This window comes from Symphodus melops (genome assembly GCF_947650265.1).
Source record: "Symphodus melops genome assembly, chromosome: 14".
Taxonomy (NCBI): Eukaryota; Metazoa; Chordata; class Actinopteri; order Labriformes; family Labridae; genus Symphodus; species Symphodus melops.
Genome location: NC_136704.1, coordinates 15,787,163 through 15,806,408, shown reverse-complemented (window position 1 = coordinate 15,806,408; position 19,246 = coordinate 15,787,163). Strand labels below are relative to the sequence as shown.

At 43.5% G+C, this 19,246-nt stretch overlaps 1 protein-coding gene across 6 annotated transcripts in view; it reads right to left on the bottom strand.

Annotated features, from left to right (window-relative positions):
- The window catches only part of ncoa2 (nuclear receptor coactivator 2), a 59,141-nt gene that overhangs the window by 33,463 nt on the left and 6,432 nt on the right, over positions 1 to 19,246 (bottom strand). For 4 of the 6 annotated variants that reach the window (XM_079360747.1, XM_079360752.1, XM_079360751.1 and 1 more), the window contains exons 2-4: positions 12,746 to 12,831; positions 1,370 to 1,477; positions 63 to 235 (exon numbers count right to left, since the gene is read on the bottom strand). In XM_079360747.1, coding sequence (XP_079216873.1) covers positions 63 to 235; positions 1,370 to 1,458 — 262 coding nt within the window. In that variant the 5' untranslated portion in view covers positions 1,459 to 1,477; positions 12,746 to 12,831. The remainder of the gene's footprint in view (positions 1 to 62; positions 236 to 1,369; positions 1,478 to 12,745; positions 12,832 to 19,246) is intronic. The other 2 variants (XM_079360749.1, XM_079360750.1) reach the window with 1 other exon arrangement.

Genomic DNA, 19,246 nt, shown 5'->3' with positions numbered 1-19,246 from the left:
TGTTGGGAAATAAGGTCTTGGCATTTACTTCTACAGACATAAAGCGTGTGAAAAAGATTTACCTTGCTCCTTTATTTGTCTGATCTGTTTCACAGTTTCCTTCAGGATTGCACATTTGTCAGGCTTGACATTGAAGTTGTCCATGTCGTTGAAGTTGGCAAAGATCAACTCGGCGAGCTCTTCGATGTATTTGTTCTCGTGCTCGCGGTTGCGCTTCTCGTTGCTCCGCTTCGGACTACAGGCGGAGAGAAGAGAGAAGGAGAGAGATCCCCTCCGTGAGAATATGAAATGAAGATATCAGCAGCAGGGTTAAATAGGATGGCAACATTTGTACAAGAGAGAGAGAGAGAGAGAGAGAGAGAGAGAGAGAGAGAGAGAGAGAGTCAGAAGAGGGATGAGTCTAGGGTCAACTATTCTCCCAAAGGGCTCAAGGCCTCTTTATTGTGCCAACATGGAGCACTGCATCAATAAAGAAAAGCCTCATTCTTAAGTGCTTATCTGCTGATGAATTATGCAGATTGATCGTACGAACTTCAACAATTCACCAGAGTTAGCCGTGACATGCCGCAGCCTACAGTCACTCATGATGCAGCTGTACATAAAATACTCCAGGATGTACAAGCGCTTTAGAGCTTTCATACCAAGTCTTACAACATGGAGCATTAGGGGAAGCGATGCTGACAAAACTCACGAGTGAGGAAAGAGTCTGGATAAGAGCCGGACTGATAAGGAAATATGAGACTCATTTTCAGTTGGATTAAAAAACAAACAAAAAAAAAAACACTCTTTTTGCATCAATATGATGAATCAAAAAGTACTGAGAAGGATGTATTCTGAAAACAAATCACCCCATTAAAGAATTAATCAAATTTATAATTTCATCTGCTACAGTCTGTCAAAGATCAACCTCTCCCAGAGTCATGGCTAACCTCTCAGGGAGGCTTCTCTTTTTCTAATTGTTTATCGATGAAGTACTTCCTGTTCCTTTTTTTTTTTTTTAGAAGAAGAAGAAGAAGCCAGAATAGTTTGTATTGAGTCACTACAGCAAGTAGCAGAGTGTTAGCTGCACGTGCATGCAGAAGTCACTTTAAAAGACAAATGATCCTTATAGTTCGAGGCCCATGGCTTTGTGGATTTTGTTAGTGCGCCCCTTATGCCTTACACATGGACATTCTGAACGTATTCAGCTGGATCATACAATTAAAAAAAAAAAAGCAGCACTTCTAATATCAAAAATCAGTCTAGTCCAGATTCTGCATTCATGGAGAATCAGAAGACATTTATTTACAGGATAGGTAGAAAAGTCTTAATGTGAGAGAAGTTGTTCTGAAGAAGACATCTGCCTTTGGTCCGGAGGAACAAGTCTCACCTGGGGCCTAGAAGTTCGGTTGAACATTCTTTGCGTTTTCGTGACTCTGCCCTGGCAGGGTCAGACGAGTTTTCACCGACTCCACTCATCCTCAATGCATATCAGCGTCTGAAAAATAAATAAATAAATAAATCAGCACAAAGAGAGAAAATTCAGAAATGTATGACACTTGACAGATCAGCTGTGAACACCAACAGCAGCCTGATGTGGACGCACTCAGTATTCTGTAGGTGTTACACGAACGCCAACATGGGCACCGGCATACAACACACACACACACACACACACAATCCAACGCTGGGGGCACAGGTTGATCCACTCCGGGAGAAATGAGTGAAAATGGAGCGGAGAGAGATTCAATCATGTCTCTGTGATGGTGCGGCTCTCCCCAGAGAGGATGAAATGAGAACACGGCGCTTTGCCCACAGCACCAGACTGCGCGCTCAACCACGCAGCAAGGAAAAAAAGCCATTCGTTACACGAAGCCAGCTCGCAGAGAGAGCCGAGAGGGTTTTACGACCACGACATGTGTCCGTGTTTACGGAGCGCCACAGAGGATCCTAAACCTGAAGTGGTTTGTAAGTGTCACTCAAAAATTAAATGCAGCTGTCTCTTGTCTGTTCCTTTTAAATCGAAGCCACAGAGGCACGTACGGAAACATACTGGGAATGTTCTTTTTTTTTTTCATATTGAACTGACATGCAGGCTGAGGGCGACCTGCACACTGCTACATTGGTGTTTCCAGGCCATTAGGTTACAAATCTGTTGCGTACTTCATCTAAATCAACAGAGTCGTAAAAATAAGTCGGGAGCTCTTCGAGACGTTCCTTTGCAGATGTTGAGCATCAACATAGCTGACATTCCTCTCCTCGTCTTACCTTGTGAGTCAGCACAGGCTGAACTTCCTGCCACTAAACGAACGGCTATCAATTATTGATCCAAGTAATGCCTTATTAATTAGCACCATCATCTGCACCAAAATGTGATGGTTACTAATGGACTCGGGTTTTAATAGAAGATAAAAAATCTCCTGCATAGCAGATGTGACACTTGCAAAACGCTTTAAGAACTATATGCATGGAAATACTTTCCTCTTGGTCTTTTAGTTTGAAAGATCAAAAGAGGACAGAAAGACAGCTTCTTTTAACCCTGAACGGAACACAAGATCAGGGTATGATTTGTTGTGAGACACTCTGAGCCACCCTTGCCATGGAAACGGCTGCGACACTCTCCGCTCAGCCATTACATAAGGCTGGGAGCAGAGTATAGCACAACACTATGTAGAGCAGAGAGCATAGCTTAGCACAGCGCAGGCTACACTAAGAAAGGGAGCTGGTGACCATGCAAACTCGAGTCTGGCTCCCTCCTGGCCTGAAGTGACCTACTTTAAGCTAATGGTAGGGTCTGCACTTAAATGGAAGCTGTTGAAGCGGTGGTGACTGGCCTGAGAAACAGAGGCCGGTCTGAAGGAAGAAACCCGTTTCTAATGTTCTGTTGACAAGTTATTTTCAGTACTATTGCCCATAACAGCGTACGGACAGGAAATGAACACAAATGTCACTCGTGTGCCCTTGCTTTACACTCATCTGAATGTGACAGAGGCGTCTTCATGCTGTGACCCAGTGCCGTCCACCTAAATGATAACAGTCTCCATAGCAGAGGTTATGTGCTTTTATTAATGACAACAGAAACAGGCAATTAAATTCTCAAAGCTAAGTGCCGCTCTCTGTTCCGATTGGTCGTGCCTGGGCTTTCCAAGCACAAGTTACCATGGGGACTCCACACCTGATTGGTCTCTACTCGTCCTGGCGGGCCGGATGCGGATGTGATTGGTTGCCTTCGTCTCCTTGACATGGCAGTAATGATGGGTCAGTGTGCGTTTGAGACAAATAAGAAAGGCTGGAAGCAGCGGGCACGTCTCAATGACACCAGCACAGTCGGCCAGACGGCTCGGCCAGCAGGAAGATTTTGTTGCTGGGGGATTCGATGTTCACGTGGGCAGACTAGTGTGGGATTTGCAATCTTTGAGAACGCCCTGGATCTGTGTGAAGCCATAAACAACTGGGCACTGGTGTTGGCACTTACTGTAACAGCTGTGTCACTAAGTTAATTATCAACGTCGGCCACGAGGGGGGGACTTTCAATTTCAAGGTAAAAAAAATCTTAAAGTCCAAAGTAAGACTTTAAGTGGAGTAAAGCATGTAGCTTGTGTTTCAGTAATGACAACATTAAAGCTCCTCTGAAGAGTTTATAGATGATCATGAAGCAGACTGAAATGAATATGGACGTCTCTTTAGGAGCTACAAAAGCAAACAAGACCATCAGCGAAAAGATTTTCTATTTCGAGTCAAAGTGTTTCATTTCTGAAACCGTTGTCATGGGGTAGGTGTCAGGAAAAGTGATGGAGAACTTTTTTATTTTTTTTTTGCATCAAAGATTCTTGATGAGTGCTACATTTGAATGTTTGATAAGATTTCATCGCTAAAGAACATCTTACAAATGTTGAGGATAAGAAAAGCAGAGAAGAACCACATTTTTTCCTGCACACACATTTTCTTCTCAATATTTTCTGATTCCTTATATGTGGTTGAAAAGAAAAAGTTCATATAAAAAGGAAAACCATTTATAGACCAGTAAAGGGCAGGACAAACCAAAAAGTAAAAGTGTTAGGGGGGAAAAAAAACCTCAAGTAGTTTAGAGACATTTAAAGGCCAAACATTCTGTTGTTTTTTTTAAGTCTTACATTTAAACAAGCCTGGTTTAGCGTTAGCCTTAGCATTAGCTAGCGTGGATGAAGACAAAAAAAACATGCAGAAGCTGTTTAACATTGCTGAAGAATGAGATCTATGCGTGCAATAAGGAAGAGCCGTGTGTAGGTCCACCTGAGCTGATACTATGTCGAGTATAGGACTGATTGACAGATTCTGGATCACCTACATCTGTAGTTCATCAAGCTGTCAGCTCATTTAGTGCATTCGCAGAGCAAGTTGAGACATATAGCCAGTCCCCTGCAAGCTGCCTTATGTCAGTCATATGTGGTCATGTGATGCGTTGTGCTAATGTCACGAACATTTCATCGTACATTTGGGGAAAGGCCGACACCGTGAGAGAGAAAATTATAAACCAATATATAACAAACAAAGTTTTGATTTGTATTTTCTATTTGTGTTTTACACACCTCAATCCCAATGAGTGCGAAAGCATTGTTCACATGAAGCTCATTTCAAATAATTTATTGTAAACTTCAGGCAGGCTGCCCCTGACATGGTATTTTACAGTTGTTGACTATCCCTGACATGTGGAAGGCTGGTGTGTGTGTGTCCGTGTGTGTGTGTGTGTGTGTGTGTGTGTGTGTGTCTCCGGAGGTAATATCTGGCATAAAAAGAACAGAGCAGAACTCAATAACTGACGATAATGTAACCATCATCAAGTCCCTCCAACATCGCTAACCAGGGTGATTTCTGCTGGGCTCTCACATCAGCCTGTATACAACGACTTCCCCGAGGGCGAGGGCGAAGGGTGGGGGTGACGACATACCAGCAGTCCCGACCCATGCTGACCCTAACCAGACTCACAGCGCTCCTCTTCGGGCTTCGTTCTCTCCTTTCCCCCCCCTCTTCATGCCTGGAGCAGCACATTTACATTTTTTTGAGAACCAGACCTCTATAACCCCGTTCACACATACAACAATCTGCTGAAAAGCGCTGGTTACCCTGAGGGGCTGTATGTCGTTCGGACTTCACCTGGACTTTCCCCTGCCAGACCTCGAGTATTTTTATTCCAAATAAAGTCTGAGCACTACGACCTCCCTGCAGGTAATTACACGGCTGCATTAAGTTTGTTCTGCTTGTTCGTACGTTGTTCGCCGCTCTTCTGTTGATGTTGACATTTCATTACACATGATAACAGCAATGATAAAAAGGCAAATATTGTCATTGTAGCGTTGTCATTTCTTCGTCCGCGTACCTCCGCGTTATTTTTTTTGTAAGTCACGTCTTACCTCAGGAAATCACCCGCCACCTCTGGCGCCTGACAGAGATAGTCTCCAGCTGTGAGGTGTACGTGTGAAAGGATAGGTCGGGAGAATCTCTGGAGCAGTCCCGTTTTAATTATCCAGATATAACCCGGAGTGCATAATGTGAAAACGGCTTATCTGGATATTTGGATAAAGAAAGTCTGCAAATATAATCATGATGCAATAATACACTTGGGAGGTCGTAAATATATTGTTAACGTTTCTATCTTATGTTGATATTATGCCGACTTTATAAACGTATACATTTACATGTAAATAAATACTTAGGCGGCTCCTCTGAAGCCCCCACACTGTGATTTTTAATTAGTCACGGGGAAAACGTGGAGGAGGTTTTATAAGATCAAACTTTAGATCTCACCCACCTCCACTGACAAAATCAGAAGTCGGTGATGTGTTTATTGTGAAAGCTCATCCTGCGATGACAATGAATTTGCAATTCATCGAGCAGTCCTACTCTGAAGAAGACTTTGAAACGAAGAGATAACACTGGTTTCACAAAAGGAACCCCGTTTCTCGTGTGGAAGAAAACACTGAAGGCAAATCTCTCGTCGGTCCAGCAATTTTCTTGCAGAAATGTTTCGTTACAAAATAAGTGTTGTGAAATCTTGCGAATATTTTCGGTGTCTTCACATCTGCTATTGCTGTGAGTTGGATAAAAAAAAGGGCTTAAAGACAACCTGGAAGAGTGTGTCAACACCTTTTGTAAAACACATTGCAGTCAGACCCACCACACACTCACAGTGTGAGATCTTATGGCACACACATTTAACAGTTTCACAGATTTAGAAATAGTTTGGGCATTAACCAACCAAACATAACCCAGTTCATTAATGCCAGTTAAAGGCGGGATACATGTAACACTTGAAGAGCCATCTATAGTTTTGGCTAACTGCTTACTGTTGCTGGTAAAGTGCTGGCAGGCTGATGATCAGTGGGAAAGTACAAACTGCAGACCTGACTGGAAATGAAGCAGGGGTCACGAGGTTTACTGGAGCACAGTCTCCATGTAGTCTTTTTGGTACTTTGATGTTGTGATGAGCTTAGGTTTCCTCTTACATAAGTGTAGTAAACACGACAGGCCGAGCTCTCCTCCTCTTCCCACCTCTCTCTCTCACACACACACACACACACACACACACACACACACACACACACACACACACACACACACACACACACACACACACACACACACACACACACACACACACACACACACACACACACACACACACACACACACACACACACACACACACACACACACACACACACACACACACACACACACACACACACACACACACACGCTTTGAAGACGGCAAACATAATTGTATGTTTGCGCGCAGACAGCTCGCCACTGCCAGTGTGAACTCAACTTAACGCTTCGCAACAAGGTTTTCATCTTCATCGTGTTTTATCTGTGCGCCTGACTCACGAGGATAAATTAAGCAACAGCCACAACCACTGAAACACAACATTGATGATTTGAATGTTTATTAGGCCACATATCTCAGTCTATGACTGCGGTCTGAATGAAGTAGTGCTGAAGGTTCACCTGAATAAAACCACACAGTCAAAGACACGAGTTGAAGTTTGCTAAAATCAATTGACTTTGAAAGTCCTAGGTGCACTTGAGGGAGATGATCATAGGTGTGTGTGTGTGTCATTGCTTATGTCTTAGGTGTCACAGGACAGACTCTCTAGGTCTGAGCTGGAGCCAACCAGTCTGGAGGGGGATGAATGTAGAGACAAGAAGGGGGCTGCTGCTGCTGCTGCTGCGAGACGACGTTTGTTCTTGTCAATCTCAGCTGGTATAACCTGTACGTGACATCCTGGGTCAGAGACAAACACGGCACAACTAAGTTTACCTGTAAGGCCGTCACAATGATATCATTATCAGTGTTTCCCCTCCAATTATGTCAGGGTCAAGTTCATTTTATTTTCTATAAAGCGCCAGACAACAATAGAAGTCATTGAAGGATACCTTTCTTATAGAGCAGGTCCTTTTATTAAACAAACTAAATAGCCTGTTATTTATCTTATTTACACAACAGCATGTCATTCCTGTCTAATTGTCACAAAAATAAATGTTTCGTTTAGTTCAACGTACAGTTCAAATAATTGTTTACTTGTTATACTGACTGCTGTTGTTAAAAGAATTACATGAACACCATAAAGCCTGATTTATACTTCTCCGTCACGTAGACGCCGTAGCTATGCGTTAGAGCTGCAGCTATCGAATATTTTAGTAATCGAGTATTCTATCGAATATCCCGTCGATTAATCGAGTAATCGAATAAATCATACTTTTGCTTAATTAAGGTGTTTCTCTGTCTGCTCCTGCAGCGCGTGCATTCAGCGCGCTCACAGACTACAGAGACCATAGACATACGTCTATGACAGAGACTGTGAGGACGCTGCTATCGTTATGTTAGCTGCAGACACGGAGAGAGTGAACGGAGAAAAGCCGACCGTTTGACCGGATCACGTGTTCCCGACTGGGTCGTTTGGATCACGGATCAACTGTGTGCTGACTAAAAGTTAAAAGGGGCGCGCCGCGCTCGCATGTGCGCGCGTTAGCGCTGTGTGTCAGAGAGAGGAGCAGGTAGCTGCAGCTACATTAAACGTGTTTTATACTCATACCAAAGTTTTGATGACGCAAAAAAAAAAACTTAACGAAGCCTTGAGGCAGCGAAAATTCCTCGATGAATTTTTGTAATCGAATTATTCGAGTTATTCGAGGAATCGTTTCAGCTCTACTATGCGTTGATGCGGACGCTACGCAGTGGCCCGACGCGCACCCCAGAAAAATCCTGACTATGCGTTGCGTCGATGCAAACCGCAAGGACTGTGATTGGTCCGCTCGGAGCATCATTTCCGGCAATTGCTTTTCCGGCCACAACGTAAATAATAAAAGGCGGTATACGGCGGTGACATTCGAAACGTAGCAAAAGTGCATTTCTTCATCCAGGTTCCTCAGTGTGTTAAATTCACCTGTTTTCAGCCTCTATTGATTTAGCTGTCGGACAGACCACCTCCACAAACGTGTCCTCCGTCGCCACTGCCCCCTAGCGGTTTGACGATGAATTGCAGAGCGACGTGTTCCCTCGATGCAGAACTATAAATGCACATCGACGTGCCGGGTCTACGCCGAGGGAACAGCGTCGACGTGACGCAGAAGTATAAACTAGGCTTAATTACTTTAAGTGTGTGTGTCGGTCTTAAGTTATGCTGTTTAGTATCCGAGTGTATTACTTTGTTTATGTGTTAGGACCCCATTGTGGCATCTCAAGGGGCTACCCTTTTAATACATTCAAATTCTATTCAGATCGTCCTTTCTGTTGTTCAGTTTGGCCATCATGTAACCGTTTATTACCAAGCCTGTACGTCATATTGTTGTTGTGCTGGACTGCATTACATCCAAATGTGTTTCTAATATTCCTCCTGTGTTATGTTTTCAGTTTGGCAAGACATAATAAACACCTGTCAATATAAAGCAGGCCACTACAAACTACACGCTCCATTACTGAACCCTCTCCGACTGTGTTGATCTCACTGAATATAATACTGAAGAATCCAGCGATTTTGCATTACACTGTGTGAGATTATAAATAGCCAACATAATAATGTATAGCTGTGGGCACCGCCTTACAACGGAGCAGGGCTAGCTGCTCCTACTCGACGTTTTTTTCTTTCATGAAATTCAGCTGCACAAAGTGAGCCAGGCTGCATGCACATCTCCAGAGGGGGGAGGGGCTTAAAAAATACTGAATCACTCATTCCAGTCATAGTATAATAAAGGGGGGAAAAAACGGATGCAGAGGGAGGGAAAAAAAAAAAATCAGTGTCTGATTGCCAAAGGGGAGAGGGCATGTGCCATTCCTGTAATCATGTGGGTTAGCAGGGCTTTGATTATGAAGACACACCCAGTGCTTGTGGAGCGCTGGGCATGACTGTGCATTAAACTGCATGAAAACCTAGCGGGGGGAGCGTTTGAAGTCTCCTGCACGCCAATAATGAGGGCCCTTCCAGAAAGTGCAAAACCACCGTGGGGTGCTGAACAATATCTTGCTGGTGTGTAATCTGTCCTTGCATGGCTTCTTGGCACAACAAGCCCCCCCCCCCCCGAAAGAGAATCAGAGAACAAGAGTGCACTAATAAAAGCTGCTTCTGGAGGGCTGCCGCACGGGCCATTTGTTCCATCCGCCCCCCCCCAAAAAAAGTGAAGAGGAAATCATGACATGGGAGGGGCCCAGAGGACCCGTGTCTTCTCATTTTACATCTCAATATTTGCGAGGGTGAGGAAGAAGTGATGAGAGAGCCAAAGCACACAGGAAAACGCTGGAACTACGTCCGAAGGTATTAAAGACAAACACATACTTAAAAACGATATCGGCTTCAACAGAAAGTGACGGGAGTTTGGAGTGCAACCTGGACCTGCTGACAGCTGCTGTTACCTTGAACCAGATGTTCTGATATTAGGCGAGGGTCATGGTGGGGGCAAAGAGGGATGGAGGGAGGAACGTGATGATGGATTGAATAAGGTTAAGCACAATGTGAATTGGAAGCGTTAAATCGTGGGGTGAAATAAGGAGATTTGATCGACGGGGGAATCGTTCTCGATGTAGAGCGGAATCAGATCGATGATGGCGAGCGAGGCTGGGGGGGAGGGAGGGATCAGAGTGTTAAGGCAGTAAAGGAAGATGGGGAAACAAAGGGAACTAAAATAGGTCATGGGCATTTTTATTTCACAGACGTGTGTGTGTGTGTGTGTGTGTGTGTGTGCGTGTGTGTGTGTGTGTGTGAGACGCTGTGTGTGCGCGTGTGTGTGACGCTGTGTGCTGTAGGCCCCGGGTGTCACGCTTTAGAGAGTCCAACGGTTATGTTTCCAGAATGTAGAAGTCAGAGATAATGTGTGGTGAGCAGGTTGTTCTCTCTGAAAGGAACCCAGACAGGGTGAGCGGGACAACGCGGGACAACGCACTGAATACATATCATGAGTGGTCTTATGTCAGGTAGTGTGCATGAACGTTGGACTCATTAGACACTGACTGACAGCTTTGTCTCGTGTTGCTAACAAAACCATTTAAATCTTGATGAAAGAATACATGTCAAAGACATTGGTTTATTTTTACCAACTAATTTGGAAACAGATGCATTTATCTATACATGATTTGTTTCTTTTCGCCTAACAGGTCGTTGAATGTAATCTAGTTAGCTGTGTGCGTCGCAACTGTTAACTCCACAGCCTTCTTCAAACCAGCTAACCTAGCCGGGAGGCTACAGTGAGACACGTTGAACAGATCAAGACTCTTTGAGTGATCTGCCTCGTCACGGCACATCTTCAGTTCTGTAGAGTTCTCAAAACGTGCAGCGTTTACATGTACACTGCTCTTATGGTCTTCCCTTCTCCTCTTTCCAAAGTAAACCGGCCGATGTCAAACTAACCTGACCTCTTTCTGCAGATTTATACGATTACAGTTCGTCCTCTAGAGTCTGTGATTAGAGCTGCTTCCCTAGCAACCGTGTGCTTTTCTTAGTAACTTTTTTTTGGGGGGGTTTTGGACAATGGTGATCTATGGAGGAAGAGCAGACCATTACTATGCATAATTGGCCAATCAGTATCAAGTATTTGACACAGCCGTGTAATAAGCGCCCTTTGGAAGTCCTCTCCCTAGCTCACTTTACAACACTGAAAAAATGCTTTCTGTTGCCCGCTCCCAAGTCTCTCTCCAAAGCTCCAAATCCACTCTAGAATCACTGCAAAGTAATGTCTCGACAGAGGCACCCCCCCCCCAATTTACTGTAAGGTGATCAGGCTCATGAATCTTTAACAATGTCAGTCACTTCAGGATGTCGCAGGATGCAGACGGGGAGGGCTTTCTGTATAATAAGCACAGAGTGCTGGGCTCTGGCTGAGAGAGAGAGAGAGAGAGAGAGAGAGGGCGAGGTATAACACAATTGATTAACTGGTCTAAAGAAGCACCTCTCAGCAACAATCTAGTCAACAACTCATCTGTGGCCGAGAGCAGCGCCTGAGGGGAGATTCAGATGTCACTGTGGGAATCTGATTATTACATAGAGTTAAATACAGGGAGGGACACTGAGCTGATCCCTGTGAGTTTCTGTTGACTTCAAGCATAATTTCAACATCTGTATTTTGTTCATGCCTTTCAACAGATATTACAATAAATGCAGCAGGACACCACAGGAAATTGAATCAGCTTCACTCTTCTTGTCTGCAGGTCATCATTAAGCTGCATCAGATGTATTCTGAAGGAAAACGCCAACCTTGAATTGAGTCTCCGCCGTATGGCTCGTCATGAAGACGCGGCGTATTCTGACCCAGTTGGGACTGAAAGCTTGGCTCATTTAAACGCGCTGCGACCAGTCGCATGTCAGTTAATGCAAACTGTTACTTAAGCCCCTTTTTACACAGGCACCGCATTCCTGAGCAAAAACAACAAGCCTAAAAACAACAGGCATCGTTCACATGAGCTGCAACTGTGAACGCAAAGTGACAAAAGATTTCATCAAAAGCTCAACTTGGAAACGTTCCTGAGCGTCGTTTTTTTTCCCCCCCTCTTCCTGCTTGTAATGAAGCTGCTCCCAAACTTCAATGTTTTCTCTCATTTACTCGTTTATACAGTGAAGATGTCCGATTTTCAAGCAGCTTCGATTCAAAGGGAAAACTGTCATCAACACGTTGCTGCTTTGTCCTTGTCCTTCAATGCAATTTCTCAAATGTTACACAGACTTCTGCAGCGTCCTTTTGACTTCATGTCCCGCCTACTGGGTCTGTGTCTGAAAAACGACGTCAAACAAATGAGTGGGCTCAAGGCAAACTGACGTGCTTGGATGTAAACTGAACCCGCCTTCTGGGAACGTCGGTCTCTACAGGCTGAAGAGGACGTATATAAAAAATCAAGTACACGTTAAATGACATGAAATCCATCAGTCATTGTGGGCTTTTTTCTTTTGCAGGGGTGGGAGGTTGTGTTTGAGTGGTGGGCCACCAAACCTCAAAATGAATGTAAAGGGAAACACTGTATCCTGATGCAGGCCGTCATTTTACAAAACAGTTTCACGTGCACGCTACCAGGGGCAACGACATCCTTCAAAAGATGAACTCCGGCATTTAAAAGTTCTCACCATGAGCCTCAGCCGACAGCAGAGACAAAAGACTTCCTTTCAAATTAAAGAACCCCAATCAACCATCGTTCTTTCTGCTTCTCAGACAGATCTGTAAAAGTGGATGTTCTTTTTTTTGTTTTACATTTTACAATCTAGAAAAAAAAAAGCAAAAAAAGGTACATTGCTACATCTATGCTTCTCACTTTGATTTCAGTCCAGAGAGTCCCTCAGGCCATTGCTGCAAGACGGTGAAGGGAGGAAATCTTTAAGCATCATCCACGTCTACCTGCTGGAAGAAACGACAAGCTACATTAGGATGTACAGCACACAGAGTGAATCAGTGCTGCTCTAATCACTACAGGCGGAACAGTGCATTATGAAAGACCTGTTCCAAGATAAATGTGCTGCCACTTTGTTCAACCGTAGTTACACGAGGACGACTGAAGATGTTGGATTGTGCTCAAGGAATCAAATAATCTGACATTTAAGAAAAGTGTTTGGTCTATAAAACTGTAGAAACGTGCCATTCTTTTTACAGCCTATCAGTGCTTATAAAACGGATCATTCTGAAAACAATTACATCCCACAGTGTTAGCATTCCTCACAAATAGACCGCCAACTAGGGACAGGGATAGGTGCTTTTTGGAGAAACACAAGGAAACTTGAAGAGGTGAAGATAGAGTTCATCTTTCAGTCAGACATTGAACTCGTAAGGTGACCGCTGCACAAAGTCAAACCTCAAGTGCATGCATCAAAAAGTGTGTTTTCATTTCGTGACAATCCTCCTCAAGTGACTTCGACAGCCGCAGTCATTCAGTAAACCGTTCATGTGCTTCATTACACACATCCTATCTTATGGCGTGCTGTTTGCAGAAAGTTAGCAGTGAGCTGAAAGTTGAGTGTCCACCGGGTCTTCACATGGTCCGCTGAGACCTTGAAGCCTATTACAGGGTAGAACAAAGTGTGCCTTTTTTAATCACGGCACACGATTAATCAGACAGGAGAAAAGTTTCAATTTTAAACCATATTCCCTTTTGGATAATTAGAGAAATGCAACTTGTAAGTGCAGAAAGGGGGACTCTGCTGGGCTATTTGGCTTTGTGAGGGAGGGGGAAAAAAAAAAAAAAAAACTCTTGTACCACATGAAGGCTGATTTCTAGCTTTTGCGCGACTCACCACTGCACTATTACCTTATTTAGTCTTGTACATACGTTTGTATCTGTGGCTAATTGTTAATATTTAATGTTTACATTGCACAGAGAGAGCTGTTAAGTTAAACATACCTGGACGATAAAGCTGATTCTGATTTAGAGAAAGGCAGCCAGGTGGCTCTCTCTTAGCCAGGATGATTTCTCCTCAAAAACCTGCCAAGTGAGCCAGCTGAGGAATGCACTCACGTGATGTCATGTGCTGACATAACTGGAGAGTAAAGCGATTCCCCTATTGAACACCGCGCGAGCGCATTGCTTGAAGCCTTTGCGGGTATGATATTAAGCAGGGTCAAGTGCTTCATGCCACTTTTAAAACATCCAGAAATCTGTGAGGAGTGGTCCCTAAATGATAAATTCAACAACAACAAAACTCACATTTTTTATTTATTTTTGTGTGTGTAGGATAATTAAATCAAGCCAACTGGAAAAACATGAATGACTCAAAATCTGCAGATTGAATTTCATAACCCTGGATTTCCTAACTCCACCTTCCCTCTTTCCTGCATGGCTCCTGGTTCTCCTCCTCTGGAGGAATTTCCTCTGAGCTCTAATGCTGTCACATGCTAAATCTCAGTCCAGCCCTTGATCTGCAAACTGAGTGACAGAATTAGGCAGAGTGTGAAAACACTCTTATTGCACGACTTGAACTGCAATCACTTTCTGAAATGACATGAAAGTGGATTAAATTAAAAAAAAAAAAAGAAAAAAAAAAAGATTGTTAATTGATTTAATTAGATGAGCCTTCTTTTGCCTTTTTTGAGCCTTTGTTTATGCTCTACAAGTTGACTTGCATTCAGTACTCGATAACAGAGATATCCATCAGCAGCACAAGAGTAACAAATGATTTAAAGTGTTGTTGTGGAAACAGAATTTTTTTTTTGACTATCCAGTAACATCCATCAAATTAAAGGTATACTTCACCCATTTACATGAAGCTGTGCATCATTAGAAACATGGTAGTAGTGTTGAATGGTCGTGAATCCAGCCCTCATTTTCTTTGCTTGAAAGTTTTCTTCATGTGATGCAAAAAGCGTCATATTGCATCACATGAAGAAAACTCCCAGGCAAAGAAAAACATATTTTTCTACTACCATGTTTCTAATGATACACAGCTTCATGTAAATGGTTGAAGTATCCCTTTAACTGGCTGCTGACATCGCGGACCCTGCACCGTCATCAATTCAAATACTTTTATAAGTGAGTTTAAAGCCCCTTGTGGGTCAGCAGGGGCAATACATTCTGTTCAAGACCCCCCCCCCCCCCCCCCCCAGGGGTGTGGATCCACTGGTATCATTAACGGTGTGATCCCAAGATCAGTGGCAAGTCACATCACAAGTGTGTGTGTGTGTGTGTGTGTGTGTGTGTGTGTGTGTGTGTAAATGCAAGTGTGCAAATCGTGCACCATGACACAGTGGAGCTGAAGAGCTCCACAGGAAAGGGCTGCACCCCCTCAAGTTTATGTTACCCTTAACAAGGACTTTGATGATGCTCAACTCAAGAGTTGGACACATGATCATGAAATTAGCTCATTTGCTAAACACTCTCAGTCCAACCATCTGTTGGTATTTTAACAGGAGGTCAAAGACCACGGGGTTAGAAGTTCAAGCTCCCCTCACACTGCTCCTGATTAAACCATAACTGATGAGGGACGGTTTCATTACGTGGTGAAAAAAACCCTCACATTAGACTTAATGCTGGTGACAAATCAAAACTTCCTCCCAAAGAATGAAAATGAAACAAGACTGTGTTGTGAAATGAAAACCGAACAGAAAAAGTGAACAGAGTGACTGACGGACAGATCTCACCTCCAAGTACATCCAGTTCATGCAGACATTTTTTGGACTCATTGACCATGGGAGCATTTTGACTCAAAATGTGAAAGTAGTTGTAATCCAATCTTTCTGAGAGTCGGCAACCGGATTCTTCAGAGTGAACGCTTTGTCACATAAGCTGGGCTAACAATGCTAATGAGCTATCTAATCGGGTTCAGTACAAAGGGCAGATAGTTCATGTGCTAGAAATGGACCATAATGACCAGGTCACAGAGGGGGTAAACACCAGAGCCCCTGCTGGGTGACTCTTGAATGGCCCACTAATGGTTTTCAATTCAATAAGAATCCCCACTGATGAAAACACCTGTCCTTTTAGCTCCAAGGTTTGGTCAGGACTCTCTTCTTAACCAATAATCGATAAAGCATAATCGATTTTGGTCCATTGAAAGGGGGCTGCAGTGGAGTAACTGTGACTTTTTGTAAGCCAGAAAAATCAGACCACTGAGCCAAACAAAGATTTGATCAGACGTATGAGTCGCAGGGTCAGACCACGTTCAGCCACAAAAAGCAGGTTTGCAATAGTTGACAGGTCAAATCAGATTTGTTAAAAAAGTGCAGACTGGACCGTGCAACTTTCTGTAAAAACACAAAACTCGACCGCCTCAGCTGTGTGTTGGGAGTCCCCAGAACAAGGCCAAGATAGCCATAATACGTAAATAGAGCTGCTCAACAGCAAACATTGCAGGAATGTGGTCGTACTGGGTTTCTCCGGGGAGAAGTTAAACTGTGAAGTTTAAAAGGCACAATGCAGATGAGGGAAGTTCAACTGGGAGGGGAAGTCTTGATATAGATCAATGGTGTTTGTTGGGAAAGGATCCTTTCAAAAAAGATCTGGAAATGCTTAAAAGTTAAAATGAAAATAAATAAAATAAAATAAAATGAAAAAAGTAAAAATAAAATCACACTCCCAAAAATCAATGTAGAAAAATGCTTCATTTAAGTACCTTGTGATGAGCAAAGCCGTTCTGACCATGAGCATGGTTTAAACATTGAACGTCCACACTGATGCAGGTGCATCACATGCCCTTTGTGTCAGCCAGCTCCTTCAGCTGAGACCTCATAGACAGCCAACACAAACATGTTAGTAGCATAATGAGACTGATAAGAGTGTGTGTCTGTGTGTGGGTAACAAAGTGAGGGTGTGGGCAGAAAGAACAATCTGTGTGCACAGCTGATCGTATCACACTTTGTGAGATGATGTGGAGCTTGTCTTGTGACTTGTCATCATGTAAACTGTGCATCTCGTGTGTGTGTGTGTGTGCACGCGTGTGTGTGTGTGTGTGTGTGTGTGCGCTCTCCATACGGGACCACCATCTTTTATTGCTTGTCACAGTTTGTAAGGAATTAGTTCCCGTGGAGGCCTGAGGCTGTACAGTGGAAGTGCTCTCAGGATAAGGAGGTGCCTTAGTTAACATGGAGGAGGAGGAGGGGGAAATCAGCTGACACAACTATGTCACTTTATCAGCCAGAGACTGAGACAATGTGACAGGCCAGACTCCCCAGCAACAGCACATATACAGCGTTCATAAACGTTAAGGACACTGCTTCATCAAAGTAGCTCAGTTTGGATAGAATGACGCAGAAGTGAGGCGATAAGACTGAGGAAGAGCTTCACAGTGTTAGTGTGCTCTATTAAAGCTACGTGTGAGCGGGGGAATAATCTGTGGAGCATGTTTAGGGGGATGCCTTTAAACCCTGGCATTACCTGATTAAGAGAGCATCTGCTCTGACCGTGGAACATGTAATTGGACGAGACAAGGCAAAGAGCAACGTGAAGCAGCGTTTACAGTCTTCTGCCCAGACGGTCTACTGCTATGGTTCTTTTACTCCAGAGGGAGTGAAGATGCTCACTTTCATGTCATGCGTCTTGTGAAACCGCTTATTATAACAACCGATACTATGGAGGGTCAAAGACCTCCATCCTTACATCGCAAAGTTTCAATGAAGATACTGTTATGTCATGTTCTGCAGCTGGACCGTTAGTGTAACATCGCAGCTCTGCCTCTGCGCTGTAATTTCCTCTCTGACGAATGCCTTTGTTTTGCACGCCTCTGCTGCCAGATGAGATGGGAGGCGGTTTTGTTTGACGGCCCACATCTTCAGGTGCCAAAACCACAAATCTCTGGGGTGAAGGTATGAATGGGAACACTTTAACATGCAAACAAACACACGAGCAGATCCTGCAGGAGGGACAAATGTAGGTCGCGTAGATGTTCTGCCGAGGGGATGTGTAATTAAATAATGTCGAACTGTGGCGCTTGCACTTATGAATTACTAGAATAAATGCAAATGTCATTGTTTGCATAAGTTGCATACAAACACAAATTTGTTTTTTAATGTTAATCAAAGACTTTTCAGAAGTACTTCTATAGAGCTCCAAATATAATTATTGTAGTGTGTTTTAATGGCGCTCTTTACCCTCCAACCCACATTCAAAATGACCAATTGTCTAATTACTATTAAGCCCCCTGAAAAATGTACACAGAAAGCACGATGCAAAACAAGGTGAAATGGGAATGCAAGTTGTGTTAAAAGATAATCACCGGTCTGAAATAAAGTGAAGCCATTGGCTGAGCTACTGCTGCAACGTCAGGCTTGAACGTTGGCGTTTGTTTTTATGTGTGAGGTTTGCTGACACTTTTATGCAGAAATGTGAGTTTAAATATTTTAATCTGTTTTGGATTTATAGTTAAAAAAAAAATAGCTGAGTATGCAGTTATTTTGCCAGAACAAACTAACACTTGTGAGAACCATCGGGCGTGTTTCTAATTTCATCCTTAACGCAGCCTTCGGATCTTCATTTGAACACACTACGTTTCACAGAGCCGTGCTGTGTCCATTAAGTGAAAATAAGTTACAAAAACAAAGCAGCATCTTATCTTGTTTTTGCTGTAGGTGGATACACGACTTTCAATCTGTGAATGGTCAGCAAATGTTTCACACGGAGAAAAAGAAGCGAAGTGGAGCCTTATTTTGTAGGTTAAAACACACTCGTGTTTATTACAGAAGGACTGATGTTTATATAAGACGATATGCAGAGTGGTCTGATCTGAAGGCACTCTAAAGCTGAATTAGCTGCTTGTAGTAGCTGATGAAATAGTTGAAATCAGCATTTATAGAAATGGGGCTGTTATGTCTTTGTTAAAGGGGGAGGAGAAGAACTTGAACATCTTACTTGATGGCGAACTACAAATGTCCTCTTTTATGTCATTACTGAAATGGAAGGGATGTTCCCTGTTAACTTATCATGAGCTGTAAAGTTCGTCAGTCAGGTGTCTTGATGTCGAGCTGATTCACATACAAACTATGTCCTTATATGCAGATGGCTCATTTCACTCACCATTTACGCCACATCGTTGGCGTTAACGGGCCGTGACACGACGCACAGCTTCAGTTTATGTTCTCAGTGATTAATACAAGGAAAACAAGGACTTCCACTAAATGGTAGGTGCTTAATAAGAAGGGTGCATCTGAACTGAGCAGTATGTATGGAGAACACGGGTCAAGTGAGGAGATTCCCTTCCTGCTGAAAACAGTACAGATAAAGCAAAACCACATTATAGGTCACAGCAGGAACACTGCTGAGTCAGAGGGGGGGGGGGGAGGGAGAGAGAGAGAGAGAGAGAGAGAGAGAGAGAGAGAGAGAGAGAGAGAGAGAGAG